This window comes from Lichenostomus cassidix, chromosome 6, assembly GCF_008360975.1.
Source record: "Lichenostomus cassidix isolate B80296 chromosome 6, HeHo_3.0, whole genome shotgun sequence".
Lineage (NCBI taxonomy): Eukaryota > Metazoa > Chordata > Aves > Passeriformes > Meliphagidae > Lichenostomus > Lichenostomus cassidix.
The window spans coordinates 32,187,687-32,202,513 of record NC_139487.1 but is presented as its reverse complement, the minus strand read 5'-3'; the positions used below and the strand labels follow the sequence as shown (position 1 = coordinate 32,202,513).

Sequence of the window (14,827 nt, the reverse complement as noted above, 5' to 3'; positions counted from 1 at the left end):
ACCCTAATTATTGTGGGTGTCAGCAGAGGACATTTCCTTGTACATTCCTGGAGCTGGTGGCCCACAGAGATCCATGATGAGTTTACGTGCAGCATCCGTTGGGTGGATCCTGTCTCTAGTGAGAGCTGTGCTGCCTGGAGCATGCCTGAATGTTTGCAGAAACTTTTATAAATTGGTTTGCCAAAGTGAGTAAAGTGAACGTGACACCTTGTGTGTATTTTGGGTTAAATTTGAACTTGCTCCTGATTTTTGGAGTCCTTTGGGTTCCTGTAAAACTGTACATTTTTTGAGCCTCGAATCAGCCTTTTCCCATCTTGTTTTGGTTGTTTTACATTCCATCTCTGCAGTGGAAGCTGGAATGCTGCTGTTCTTACTCTTGACTTGCTGCCTTGTTTGTTTTTGTGCTGAAGCTATAATTAGCCATTGTTTAGCCACTCCTCTTGAACTCTCAGGGCTGGTGGGACAGTATATATACATTCATTTTGCAGACACTGTACGTGGCAAAAAAAATCCCCAAACTGCTGTCTTTCTGGAAAAAGAAAAAGTTTCATTATAACAGTGGTGGAAATAAATGCAATGCAGACAGAACTGGTGGTATTGGGGAACTGTGGTAAGATGAGCGTGGCCTGAATGTGTTTTAAATTTCACTTAGTTCAGCCCATACATCCTACAGTTCATGATCCTTGATTTCTGAGAGATCACGCATCTGGTGTCGCTCTGTCTGCCCGCATCCTTTGGTCAGGCTGGGCAGCACGTGGTCCAAACCTCGAGCTGTAATTAGGAGCTGACTAACAAATATTCCCTGCCTGGTGCTTATGTAAAGATATTTGTCAGGCTGGGGTTGGCAGGGAGGGAAGGAGGAGCAGAGTCATTACCGGGGTGCGAATCAAAACACTGCAGGCACAGGCAGCGACGAGCACCCTCTGAGGAGGCTGGGTGGTGTTGCTCAATCCCATTCCCGGCTCTCCGGTAGGAAGTTGGCAGGCTGGCTGGTGGCTGTGAGTCCAGGACTTCCCTGCGGCCAGCCTGGTTAGGCCGGTCAGATGTGCCTTTTGTGGCCACAGCACGTGCAGGCAACGAGGTGTCAGCAAAGGCAGGGCTAATTGAAGCCTTCCTTCTACTTAGGAGCAGAATAAGTAAGTGAGGCTGCCACGTCCTTGCTGGCTTTGTGTGGTTTGTTTTCAGTCAGGAAGCTTCTCGTCAGAAAAACTTGTTGTATTGGAGCAGAGGCCGTAATTACAGTGGCAGTACCAGTATTCCATGTGCTCCCGTAATCGGAGCTGACCTAACTCGAGTTGTTGGAGCCATCTCCCTTGGCCTTGATTCACTGTGTGCTGAGTTGTGTGACAGCCACCTCCTTCCTCGGCTCTTGGGACACGAGGGAAGCTGATGGCAAACACAGACATTCAGGTTGGGGCGTGGGGAGGTGGCCAGAGGGTCCCTGGTTGGGGAATATGTGTGGATTCAGGTGAAAGCTGAGGATGTGGTATAAAATGACGCAGAGTAGGTTTGTAGGATATTAGGAAGGAATGCTTCTCTGTGAGGGTGGGGAGGCCCTGGCACAGGGTGCCCAGAGAAGCTGTGGCTGCCCCTGTATCCCTGGAAGTGTCCAAGGCCAGGCTGGATGGGGCTGGGAGCAACCTGGGATAGTGGGAGGTGTCCCTGCCTGTTGCAGGAGTTTGGAACAAGATAGTGTTTAAGGTCTCTTCCAACCAGGCCCTTCTGTGATTCTTTGATCTTAGCACTTCCTCCTCACACAGTCAGCGTCATAGTATTGCATAACATAAACTTGCCTTTAAAAGCTACTTTTATTCTGTGGCCCCACTTTAAACATTCTTTTGGAGGAAGGAAGATTCAGATCATAAAATCATTCTTCCCATTTTTCTCAGAGGTGTGTTTTCATACAGTGTTTCCATTTCCAGAAACAGAAGGCACTTGTAACAAAAATCTGAGGTTCTCTATATTACTATCTTTCTGTTTATCTTTTTTTTTCCCCTTTTGTTTTATTTTAAGCTTTTTTGCATCCCAAAACTTGCAGCCAAGGAAATGCTGCCAAAATGCAAAATGTGCTCTCATTAGCTTTGGCATTTCTCTCCTCCCGCCCCATCCTCCCCCCTTCCCTTTTCCATCATCTGGGACAGAAGGGCATTACTGCAGTTAATTTGTGCTCTTTTGTAGTGGCATAAGTGCTATCCCTGGAACCAGCTCAGCTTGCTAATGGCTTTTAGAAATAAAGTACTAAGGATGTATTCCTAATCTGTGGAGCTAAAAATTCAATATGTAAACTGCTTGGGTAGCTGAGTGCATTAATATCCGTACAAATGAGCACTGCAAGTCCTAATGATAACAATTTGTATTTTATCTGATACCTGGGTCTGTCATACTACTCTGAGAATTAAAAACAAATCCTCCAGTGGAGATTTTTTTCTCCCTGCTCTTTAGTGTGCTCATAAGTCAGGTTTTTAAACTGCTTCTGCAATTATCCTGTGTCTTGTGAAGCTTTTGTGTGAGGAAGGTTCTTTTGCAGAAATAAAACCAGCCTATCTATTCTCTTCTAATAGGAAAGGAAACCTTTTGGTTTATTTGATGCCTTCAAAAATAAGCAGGTTATTGTCTTCCATGAAATTCTGACCTGTAGACAGGTTTGAAATCAGGCCAGCCTGTTGTCTTTAGCCCAGCTGGGAAAGCGGTAGTAGTTTTTCACTCTGAGAAGCTCCAGGGCTGCAGGGCAAGGGATTCCAATGGCTGGGCTACTCAGAGGCTGTTTATTCCCCCTGCCTCCTCCCTGTAAAATGAGGAAATGGTATGGGACTGCAATCGCAGAGAATTCCAGAAGGATTTGGGTTCAAAGGGACGTTAAAGCTCATCCAGTCCCACCCCCTGTCATGGGCAGAGACACCTTCAGCAGAGACCAGGCTGCTCTAAGCCCCATCCAACCTGGCCTTGAACATTTCCAGGGATGGGGCAGCCACAGCTTCTCTGGGTCTCACCACCCCCACAGAGAAGGATTCCTATCTAATACCCCATCTAACCCTTCCCTCTGTCAGTGTGAAGCCATTCCCCCTTGTCCTGTCACTCTGCCCATGTAAAAAGTCACTCTCCCTCTTTTTTTATAAGCTCCCTTTTAACCCAGCATGTTCCTGGGTGTAATGAAAATATTTGAATGCAACCTTCTAAATGCCCTCTGGTTTCTGTGGGATTAAGTGAATAATTCAGAAAATAAATGTCTCTCATGTCTTGCTGGATACTTTCAGCAAGGAGTGCTTGGAAAAAACTGAGTGTATTCCAGGGATCTGAGAATTGTAATTCACTGCTAATTCATCTTCCATGCCAATTTTCACTAGTTTTTTTAATCCCAGTTTTTAATATCCTCCACCTCATCCTTCAAACTCTTTTAAGTATGAAACAAGTGGAGAAGGCAAGTGAGAAACACAGAGAAAACTTTACCTGGTCAAACTGTTTTATTTGGGGATTGATTCCAGATTGGGTTTTTTAAAGCAAGAAAGGGGAATAAATTCTTCAATGTCTTAGAATGAGCATAATGAAAATCTTCCCTTATTTGTTCAAAGCTTGGATATATCTTGGAGTTCCCATATGTCAGTGCTCTGGGGTTTCAGTAACAAAATGTGCAGTCAGCTGGGATCTTCTGTCCAGAGCTTTCTCCAAGAGTGAGGTCAATCTCTTGCCAGATTTATTGAAGTTGGCCATTGACTGGAGTGACTTCTGTCAAGAAGGTCATGTTCCATTTTGATTCAGGGCTTACAGTATCCTCCATCTTCAGGAAAAAAAATAGCACAGCCCACTTTATAATTGATGCTGCAGCATTTTCTTGCCATGAGTTGAGAGCAACTATTGAGACACCAGCCCATTAGTGGCTCCATTTCCATCCTTTAAGTGCAGTTCCAAAACGGAATGATATCCTGGCATTTCCTCTTAGGCAAAGAACCAAAGTCATTGCCTCTGGTTAAACACTCATTTCCAGGGATTTGCCAGTGAAGATTGTGCAAATTCGCTGAAACTTGAGTACCACCTCTGGTTAGCTGGAAAAGGTGGCTCTTCCCTTAAATTCTGGGGTTAAATCAGCTTTGTGGTGAGTGGCTTGGAGGACTGGCCATTCATTAACTGGGACATTGCCTAATTGCAGAGGTTTGTGTGGCTGCCTTGTTTTGGAGGCTGAAGTGACTGATGTATTTTTAAATTGCCCTTTGCCAAGTGAATAGGTGCTAATTTGCCTTCTCAGAGCTGAGTGCTGCCTGCTTTTGCTGAATTCAGTCTGTGTCACTTCAGCCTGTGGTGGGACATGGGTGAAATTAGTCCTCTTCAAAAGGGTAAATGCTGTTAATTCTGCTGGAATTTGTATTTGGACTGCTTAAATACTTCAAATTCTGCTGTGTTATATGTGTTTTACTGCTTTTCCAAAGTAATGAGTATTCATTAGTGTTGCTTTTTGGTAAGGAAGCCTGCCTTCCAGCATTAATTACTTGGAAAAACTTGACTGTCAGTAGCCTCTCCAGTTGCATTGGAATGATATACTATCCCCTAAAAAAAAAAACAGTTAAAAGCTGGTTCTGTTGTTGGCTTGACCAAGAAGTGAGACCTGTAAAGTGTCCTGAGAAGGAAAGTTTTAGCAGTTTTTAATTTACTGATTTGTTTGTATTCACCTTTGAAAATTGCTCTAATCCCATCTCACCCAGAGTCCAACAGCACAGTAATCAAGGATTTATTCCTTCCAAGGTTTAGTTACAAATCTTTTGAAAGGTCCCACATACTTTCCCTTTTGTTTGGATGGTGAAGCTTTCAAGTGCTGGAGATCTCCCCAGTAAAACTGGACAAAACTAGGCTGGATGGCTGGTCAAAAGGGAAGAGGGGTTTAGAAGAGGGCTCTGTTCTTGACTATTCTTTTCTCTAGAAACCTTTTGCCAGAGAATTGGATGGAAGACCCCTGTTTAGGGGGAAATACCCTTTTTCTCCTGTGCACATCCAGTTTTCCTTCTGACACTCTTGAAGAGTGTGTTGTTTGAAGCTATTGATTAGGAGCTTGGGCTGTGTCCTGACAGTAATTCCTGGTTTGAAATTGTAATTGTTCTTGCATCACCATTTTCTGGGGGTTATTTTGGCGGCAGCAGTGTTCTCCCATCCTCCCTTGATGTGTAAACATGCTAATTAGATCTTTAACTTGAGGACTTGCTGAGTGCTTCCATCTTCGTTAAAAATCCAGCCCTAGGTACTTAATAGACCTGTTTTGGTGGTATTGTCACTACCTGGTAATTCCTTCGAAATAAAAATATAACACAGTTACTTCTCTTGGGCCATGGTAAGATCTGGTGGTAGTTCTAGGGACTGTGCAGAGAACCTTATTTTGCTCATCTGGTCTTGGTGCTTCTCAATGTTTGAAGTCTCTCAAGGTATGTATTTTTATCTGTGACTCTTAACTGGAAGTGAATAAGAACTATCTCCTACTTGTATTTGAAGGAATTAAGGAAAGCATGGGGTCTGCATATTGGAAAAGCACCTTTTTAATCACCATCAAGTTTTTTGATGCCCTGCTTGTTTTCATTTGCACTTTCCTCAACATCCTCCCGGTTTTCCTTTGCACAGGATGCCCTTATTCCCTACAAGGAAATCCTCCAGATGTATTGGGAGAAAGTGACAGGCTTTGTGAACGCCCGGTGTGATGGACTTGAACCCTGGCAGCTCATTGGGTTGACCTTTTCTTCCACACTTGTCAGTGTGTGGCTTCATGGCTTCCTCTGCCAGCCTGAGAGTAAGTATTTGAAACAGGGGGATTTCTTGCCTTTGGAGGGTGGGAGGTGCACTGGAGCTGTTTCTGGGCAGTGGAAGGAAAGAGGGTGAAAAAAGGTCAAATACTTTTTAAAACAGACTTTCTGTTGTCATCTAATATTTACCAAACTCTCTTGTAAATAAAGGTCAAGGCCTGTCTGATAAATGAAGCTCCTCCATTCCTTTAGAGGGTGCATGGAATGTGCCTCTGTCTCCTTCCCTTGTCTCCCTTTTTCCTTTGGCTAAACCATTTACTTGTCACAACACTCAGTTCTTGCCCAAAGCCTGGAGAGATTTATGGAGAGCTGGGTTCCTGTGAACTTACTCACTGATGCAAAGTGTCTGGATAACTCTTGGTTGTTTCCCTTCCTGCTGGGGGAGGAGACATGGTCTTGATTCCATGTTGGAGGCATGTTTTATCCTTAGAATGTTCAAGATAATTGTATGTGGTGGTGGTGGTGTGAAGATTTTCTTTTTTATAGATTTTTTTTTTAAATCTATTTTTGGAGCATCTTCCTGTTTTGAGTGGTTTTTGATGCTGTCAGCTCTTCAGTAGGATCTCTTCTGATGAACCTGTGGTTTTCTGTGGTTGTGTGATGGCCAGAGGTCACTGCCTCGCCCTCAGAGGTGCTTTTCATTTGCCACAGGCCTTAGGGTTACACTCCAGTGGCAGCTCGTTAAAAATAGCCAAGTTTTTAACTTCATGTCTCCTTCTGTGTCTTTATTTCTCAAGCAGCCGTTTCTCTTTGTAGAGCTGGGAGTAGCTGAACAGTGGGAGTGTCTGTAAGGAACAAATTGGTATGAAACTTTTGTTCAGGACACTTACCTTCCTGACTAGAATTTGTACTGTTGCAGAATGTATTTTTTTTAAGTACTGACGAGCTCTTAGAAGATCTGATTAAATTGTCAGACTTTTTCAGGAGTTTGCAGTCTTTTCTCACTGTGAAAATTACTAATGAAACAGTGTGCACACTGAGATGTGCAACAGAAATGTTATTATCTGAGCACTAAGAGTATTTGCTACAGAATGTGCCAATTAGTCTAATTGTGTAGCTTTTAAAATTGTATGTATGAAGTGAAATGTATATGAACTGGGAGTAAAAGGATAGATAAAATTTCAGTCCTAAAATGATTTACTTTTAGACTTTAATTATTTCTTGGTGTAACTGCTGGTGTGCAAGTAGGACTGGGAAGGCATTTTTGGTAGCTATAAAGTATCTGTGTCATTCTCATTTCATTCCTGCCCTTAGGGCTACCCAAGGAGTTTTCCAGTGCATGTCATCAGTGGTTTCTCTCAATTGAGTCTTTGGGCTGTGGTGGAATTTCTGCTCTTTGCTCTGTCCATCTCCTTTCCCTGAGTCACCTTCCATTGCAACAAACGGGGCAAATCCATGTCCTGTTTTGACTGATATTGTCACAAAAGTCACTGTTCCCTCCTTTGGTCTGGGAGCCTGTTTCACACTGCTCAGTGCTTTTTTTTGTGGGGTTTTTTTGGGTTTTTTTTTTTTTCCTAGTAACTATTCTGGTTTAAAGAGGCAGGAAATGATAATAATCCCTTACCTTTAGCAAACCCTGAAATCCCTCTTTCTTGTAAAATTCCACACGTGGGTGGAAATTCCCATGTAAGTGAGAAAGCAAGTCAAATAATTGATTCCCGTAGATGGCTGCTGTTGTGCAGTCCAGATGTTTCCATGGTATGGTCTGTCCCTGAAAACCTTGCTCTTGGATTCACTTGTCTGTCTCACCATGTCCCCTGGGTCACTGTGTTATTTCAGCTTGGATCAGGAATGCTGAGCCTGGATCATGAGGTGCATCAGAAGTTTTTTTTGTTTGGTTTCTTAAGTTCATTTCTGCCTTTTGTCTTTCAGGTTTGACATCCCGAACTAAAAAACAGTTCTTTAAACTGCTGAGAAAAATGCCATTTGTTGGGGCTATAGTAAGTATTTGATCAGTTTCTTACAGGATTATTCCAGGTCCTTGTTTCAGCTCTCTTGGAGAATATACAGTTTTGTGCATCTTTGTTGTTGTCACTGTGATCCTGATGATCTGTGGATATAGATCTGGAATGTCTTTTGCTGCCTCCTGGTTTAATGACAGATGTAATTTCTACCCAATCTTCTTGTATCACTCCCATAAAAAAGGGACTGCCGCCTCTTTTTCACTTTTGAGCTATTTATTTTAACCAAGAATCAGTGAGCATGGTAACAGAATTATACAGTGACATTTCCTCATTGCCAGATTTTAAGAAAATAATTTTAATTCTGCATGAAGGGACAGGATTGAACTGGAGTTGTTCTTCGGAAACACTGTGAAGTGTGAGATAGCCAACGGTTTGTTGTGCAGTGTGGAAGGGAATGTATTTTAATCAAGTAACTGGCCATGATTAGTTTTAAGGCTCAGATAACTATTAGCAATAGTTAGCAGAAGGATATCAGCACTTGGTGTAGTCATTAAAATGACATGAGCTGCTTTTTTTTTGGTGTTTGGGAGCTGCTTTTTTTTTTCGTTTTGCTTAAAAACTTGAAACCACAAGGTCAGCATGTTTTAGCACGTTAACCACTCAGGGATGAAGAAATGCACAGCTGGGTTTATTTTACCTTGTAAGTGATGGTATCACACTTGATTGCACTTCCTGCTGCTTGCTGTGCTGGTCTATTTGCACATTGATTCCAGGGGTCAGATCTGTTCCAGGCAATTTTATTCAAAGAGAACAGCACAGAGGAATTTTTTTCCTTTTGCTATGGACACGGAAGGTGTTCCCCAATTTCTCACACTTCCATCTGGAAGGGACTAAATCCCCTCCTTGTCCTGTTAGGTGTGCCAGCTTTTACCTCCTAACCTGAGTAGCCCTTGATCAGACAGATTCTCTTCTGCTTATGTTTTTTGTCTGCCTGTTAGGACACTTTATACAATCCCTGTTGTATCCAGACTTCCCTTCTTACGGCTAACACTGCTCCCCTGTGCCAGAGCACTCCTCCTATGTCCTATCTGTGTCCTCTTTCTGCTCTTTGGTAGGCTGATACCTGATAACTTATCAGTTGCTCACAAGAGGCCTTGACTTTGAGGCATTCCAATGTCCAAAAGTCAATATCCCAATACCTATGTTGCCTAGAATAAGAATATTTGCATTGGAATGTGTTGTGAAGAAGTTTGGGTTTTCCTGAGTGCAAGAGAAGAAAGAAATCTCTGAACTGTGTCTGTGGTGATGACTGTGTCTGTTTTCATGAATTTCTAAACTGTGTGTGTGGTGTTAGAGGAGGCAAGGTACAAACCAATGCATCTGAAGACCTCTACTAATGAAATATTGTGACTTAAAAGGTTTGCTGGATAAAAATGCAGGTTTTTTTCCCTTGTTTTATTTTCTCAAGCACTAAGGAAAGGGGTCAAAGCTCTCAGTGGAGCAGTTACTGTATGTTCCATTAGCACCACAGATGTAGACAGTACGTCGTGTTCTGCACACACTCAGCAATTATTTAAAATTTGACCAGTGCTATTGTTTGATAGGTTTTTTCCTTTCTTTTTAGATTCAAAAGAAGATTGATGAAGTCTTGAATGATGTCACTTCCAGTTTATCCTTCCTGAAAGATGAAAAGGATTATATCAAAGCGCTGCCGGAACAAGGCATGAGCCAGCCTGAAGTGCTGCAGAAGATGAAAGAGTACAGCTCAAAAGGTGAGCCTGTACTGCAGCAGAGGTGGGTCTGCTCAGACACCAAACATGACACTTCCTCTCTTAAATGTGTCCTGGTGACTCCTGCTCATGGTTTCAGCTTAAATATTTTGTCCCCCTGCAAATTTTTGTGTTTTCTTTCCGGATGTGACTAGATTCATGAGTTCTAATACTGTGTTCAGGTACTTAGATTGGAATTCTGTTCCTTCCACAAGAATTCTCGGCTGATGGAGAGATGGGAGAGCTGAGGAGAAGAGAAATACAGAGGAAGTTCTCTTTTTGGATTGGATTTCTAAGCAGTTGCCTTGACGTTTGGATTTTACCAGAAATGCATTTTCTCTGAATACCCAGAAAATACTCACAATCAAAAAAAAAAGCAACTTCTAAGTAGGATTGTTAGGGAATTTCCAAAACTGTGACCTCAATTAAGAGAGACAATGGTTTATACCTTGAAAAAGCCTTTTAAGGAAGAAAGAATCATGATGTTATTCTGGCTTGAGTCCACACAAGCAGTGTCTGGCACTTAATTTGAGTTGCCTCTCTCATGCAAACATGTTCCTCCTCATTTGTATACCTGTTACTCCTAATGAGCAAAAATGTCCAGAGGAGAAGATACGACTGCCCTGCTCCTATCCCAAATTTAAGAAATGCCTTGAATTTTCTGCTAGAACAGTGCATCTGCTCCAAATTCAGAAACGCTTTCATGATAAAGTATCCTGGAACAGCTTCCTTGTTTTCTACTGCTGTAGAAATACTGCAATACTGTTTTGTATTGCTAGTGTTGCTTCTGTCTGTGTTTCCCCTTAAATTATTGTTTGCTTCCTTCTCTGGGTTGTTTTTTCTTAAGGCCCCCCCATTTCCCTCCATCCCTCCCCTGCCAACTCCCCTTTAAAAGTTGCCTGGAAATACCAGTCTAGGTGAAATTTAGTTGAGGTGCCAGCTCTGTCAATTTTAGCAATACAAACTTGGCCTTTCCATCTCTTCTCAGCTTACAGTGGTGGTGGGTGCTCTTTGAGAGTGGCTTTAATTTAGTGTCCAGTTGGTTGAGCAGCAGTTTGGGGAGACTGATGGGGATTAAGTGGATTACATATTAATGTAACTGCTTGCTGCAGCTACATGTTGGTTATGTGCTGACTCTTTAGTCGTCATTTACTTGCTGTTTGCTAAGTTCACACCATGCCAGAGGCTCAGCTTCACACACAGCTGTCGCTGGACCACAAAAATTAGGGAGATCTCAAAAGCTGAGTCCTCCTCTGTGGAACTGAGGGGATTTTCCATGGGCTTTTCCACACTGGCTGGGAATGACTGTGTTTGTGAGCAGAGTTCTCTTCCCTCTCTTACAGGAGATGTACGCTGGCAGGATGGGAAAGTCTCTGGGACTGTGTACAGTGGTGAAGAGAAACTCACCCACCTGCTGGTGAAGGTAAAGTGCAAGCAGGCCAGCTTTGCATCTTCAGGGTGACCTGAAACTCCTCAGAGCTGTTCCAGCATCCCAAAATAAATACAGAAGATCTAGGAAGGGGAACTAGTGGCAATTTGGGCAGCTCTGGCCACATCACTGTCACTGTGAAAACACCTCTTAGAGATAACTGGGATCCAATCAGATGAGGTGCTGTTTTGGGCAAGAAAGTAATTAGTAATTACAAGTGAACTGGAGACTGGTATTGGAACAACTTTCACTGAGCAAAACTAAGCTCCTCTTGGTTTAAGCAAAAGAGAAGCTTTGTGAAATGCTTTTTGGCATGGCTGTGTAGTCCAGATCTTAAACAATGGAGCCCTGGCATGCTTCAGTGGTATCTTTGTGAGGTCTTGTTTACCTGCTCAGGAACTTTTCCCTTTGAGAAGTCTTGAAAATAACCTAAACAGCCTAAAGGTTTGTTTTCAAGTATATCTACTTCCAGAGTTGTTTTGCTAGAAAGGGAAGTTTGGCCCTCTTGCTCCTGGGAACAGCTTTTGTAGCAGCTGTAATGGGCTCTGTTTGGTGGTTGCTATTTCTGTTTTCCTCCTCATGTTGACATTTTCTGTGCAACTTTTGGGGAAACAAAGCTCAGAGCCGCCTTTTCGGAGGGGCTTCAGCTTGGATCATGTTGTGGAAACATTCTCTTTGTTTGTACTGATTATTGACTGGTTTATTTTGCTGTATTTTATTTAACATCCCTGCAGTTGCTTTTTGATCTGGACTGCAGGAGGTTGGGACTGGCCTGTTCCAGCCTTGTATCCTGTGAGTCCACAGTTGCAGAATGATCACAAAATGCTGGTTTCCACAGCCACTTTTGTTGTGGTGTGGGTGGGCATTCGTGCTTTTCTACTTGCTTCAGAACTCCCCCCCATAACCACAGACTTGAAAACAAATTCTGCAAAGTCACTTTCTTAGCCTGTTTTGTGTAAAGCAATTGTAGGATGCATGTTGTATTCTTTTTTTAAAACAGTGAAATTATTAAATTTGTCCTTACAACAAGACATACTGCTGTGCTGTACAATCACTCCAGAGATCTAAATGCCTTAGAAAAACTTGTTTTAAAAAATTTTACTTCTGAGCTATGGCTTCCCAGCTTGTGGCATCTACTTGCAGGAGCAGTTAAATCCTGTAATATTCTTAGGGTAAAGTGCAGCTAATTTGATCCTAGAGTGCACATGGGGAGTTCTCAAAGCCTCATCTGCAAGTCTAATTTTCTCTGTTTTCTGAAGGTGTATGAAGAGTTTGCTTGGAGTAATCCTCTCCATCCAGATATATTCCCTGGTCTGAGGAAGATGGAAGCAGAAGTGGTGAGGATGGCCTGTACACTCTTCCATGGGGGCCCCAACTCCTGTGGTGCTGTAAGTAGCCTGTCTGCAGCTGCCTCCTGAACATTTTGGGTATTTTTGACTTTGATAAGTGCAAATACACCTCATGCTCTCCAGGTGAGACTGAGGTGGTTAAGCTCATTCTGGTGTATTCCATGCTAGCTATGTGGAGGTTGCTTAATTCCTCTTCTTAGTGAAGCTTTATGAGAGACAATTTAACTCAGAGAAACAGTTCTCTAAACAAGACCATTTACTTCAGCTTTTTTCCCCCACTCTTAAGTGACATGGGCATGATGGCAGTTGGAAGAGAGGACTGGTGTAATACAGCCTGGCTGGTTGTCAGTGGGGAACTGAGAACACAGAAGTGTCACTCTGAGAAGCTTCCCTCAGTTTTAGTCTCTGAGCTGAAAATTTGTGAGCCTGCCAGATTGCTAAGCTTGAGGGCAAGGCCAGCTGGCTGCCTGGCCACTCACCAACAAGCAGGCATGGCATGGATTGTCAGCTGTCCAGCTGGAAAGCTGTTTCCAGGCTTACGTGGCCTTCCAGTGCAAACCAGTTTTACAGTCATGATAAAATTCCCAGCAAGAGTCCAAATGTATGTTCTTCAACTGATGGTTTCAGTGCTGGAAGGCAGTGTTGATACAAGAGCTTATGAGTTGAACTGGCCTTGAGTGGGCTTTCCCTGTCAGCTGAGGCTTGGTTGTGTTAAGGAGTTGAATACTGGAGTAGCCTTATAGGAGGTGTAGTTGAGATCAGACTCCCAGTGGGATTGAAGATGAACTTAACTGTGTGGGGAATACCACATGTGATTGTCTTTGATAGGAGGAGGTGACACCCTCTGACCTGGCTTTTCTTCTCAGGACTGTATTCCCTGTACCATCTTCACGTTTAAAGGAGGAACATGCGTCTTTGCTTATACAAAGCATTTCACCCCACCTCAGCACCTTGCTGGCTTGCAGTGCTGAGAACACCGGCAAGATTATTCCTGGAGTGGGGCAGAGGCTGGGCATAAAGCTGTTGGAACTCGTTTTTGTCAGCAGTTGGGACATCAGCTGATACAACAGGCTGTGTGACTGGGATGGATGCTTGGGGAACTTTGCTTGCTGAAGCCTGCACTGGGGGGCCTTTGGGTTTTGTTACGTAAAACGTGTTGTAAAACTGTCAGCCTTGGCCCTGCCCTGGGTGCTCTCCCACTGAAATGGAGAAGTGGAATTGCCTAAGAGAAAGTCAGAATGAGTGAAAAACTGCCACAGCCAAAGTGAGACCTGCGCAAATATACTCTGGGGAATTCTGCTTTTCCCTCTGTCCTCCTCTCCCTTCTGAGGTGGTGCTGCAGAGCAAAGGGGGAAGTGCACAACCTGCCATGGAATTCTGTCCTAGCTGCTTGAATAGCCCAGTTTGCAGGAGGGCTGGAAAGTCAATCAGCTGGATACTGAAGATTAATTGCATCCTTATAATTATCATGGGCAAATGAGTGTTTTCAGTGGACTTTTTGTCTTCCTCCCACTGCTCTTGCTGACTGTGAAGTGCCCAGAGTTGCTGATCACTGATGGAGATGAGGATGGGTATGTGGAAGTCACATGCTCTTTAAGTAGTTTGGCTCAAAGACTTCTCTTATTTTCTTCTTCCCAGAACTGAATTAACATTTCAGAATAATTTCTGGAGGCTTTGATAGTTACAAAGTCATTTAAAAGAGCATTTTTCAACCTTACAATTTGCTTTCTGTCTTGGGAAGGCCCTGCTGTAGCTGGTGGCTCAGAATGCTGCAGTTACACTTCAATAGTGGGTGAGGCTATGTGCAGAGATGTTAAAAGCAGAGATATTTTAATGCTAAATCAGGGAAAATGCAATGTTCTGAGTTATCTTTAAATGAATCTGTTCAAGAGGGGCTGCTGGCTCATTCTACTGAGGAGGCCTCTGGTTTACTTGATTCAACTTTTGCAATGTTGAAATACAGGGCAATTGCTTTTTCCTCCCTGAATTTCCTCACTGCCACCTCTGAGAAGCAGTGTCATAGTGCCAGGCCCTGGCCACTGGATTTCCTAACCTGATTTAAGCAGCAAGAACTGCTTGGCCAATTTGTTGGGGTCTGGTGGTCATCCCTGAAGGCAGATAGAACTTGTTGGCGTTTCTGGAGAGTGCCTACAGCTATGCTGTATGGAAAACACCAAAAAGTTTCTGTCTAGACTTCTCAGTGAGGCAGTTTCACTTCCTTTGTGCTCTGATTTCCACAGGACGCTGCAGAACAGCACTTTGTGGGAGTGATATTGTGCTGCTCAGTCTGGGAAAAGCAGCCCAGTGACACATCCATGCTGTCCCCAAGGTTTTCAGCAGCCTGGGATCTGTGTGTCCTGCCCTGTGTCATGTGGACACCTCCCTCAGCAGGATCTCTGGGGAGCCTCCTCTTTGAAAATTTTTGTTGTGTTTCATAAATGCTAAAATGAAACCTGTCTTTTTTACATTTCTGAATGTTAAATCAGACGAGCAGCTTGCATTATTTACAGGAGTTGCCTTTAGCTGAGCCATGTGGGCTGTAATTCTCCTTTTTTTAAACATGGGCATAAAACCTCTAACAATGCCCTGGTGGTTAGGG

At 43.3% G+C, this 14,827-nt stretch overlaps 1 protein-coding gene across 1 annotated transcript in view; it reads left to right on the top strand.

Moving 5' to 3' along the window:
* The window catches only part of SGPL1 (sphingosine-1-phosphate lyase 1), a 29,990-nt gene that overhangs the window by 3,017 nt on the left and 12,146 nt on the right, over positions 1-14,827 (top strand). The window contains exons 2-6 of the mRNA XM_085064368.1: positions 5,599-5,764; positions 7,650-7,717; positions 9,306-9,453; positions 10,794-10,873; positions 12,139-12,267. Of these exons, the coding sequence (XP_084920494.1) occupies positions 5,599-5,764; positions 7,650-7,717; positions 9,306-9,453; positions 10,794-10,873; positions 12,139-12,267 (591 nt within the window). The remainder of the gene's footprint in view (positions 1-5,598; positions 5,765-7,649; positions 7,718-9,305; positions 9,454-10,793; positions 10,874-12,138; positions 12,268-14,827) is intronic.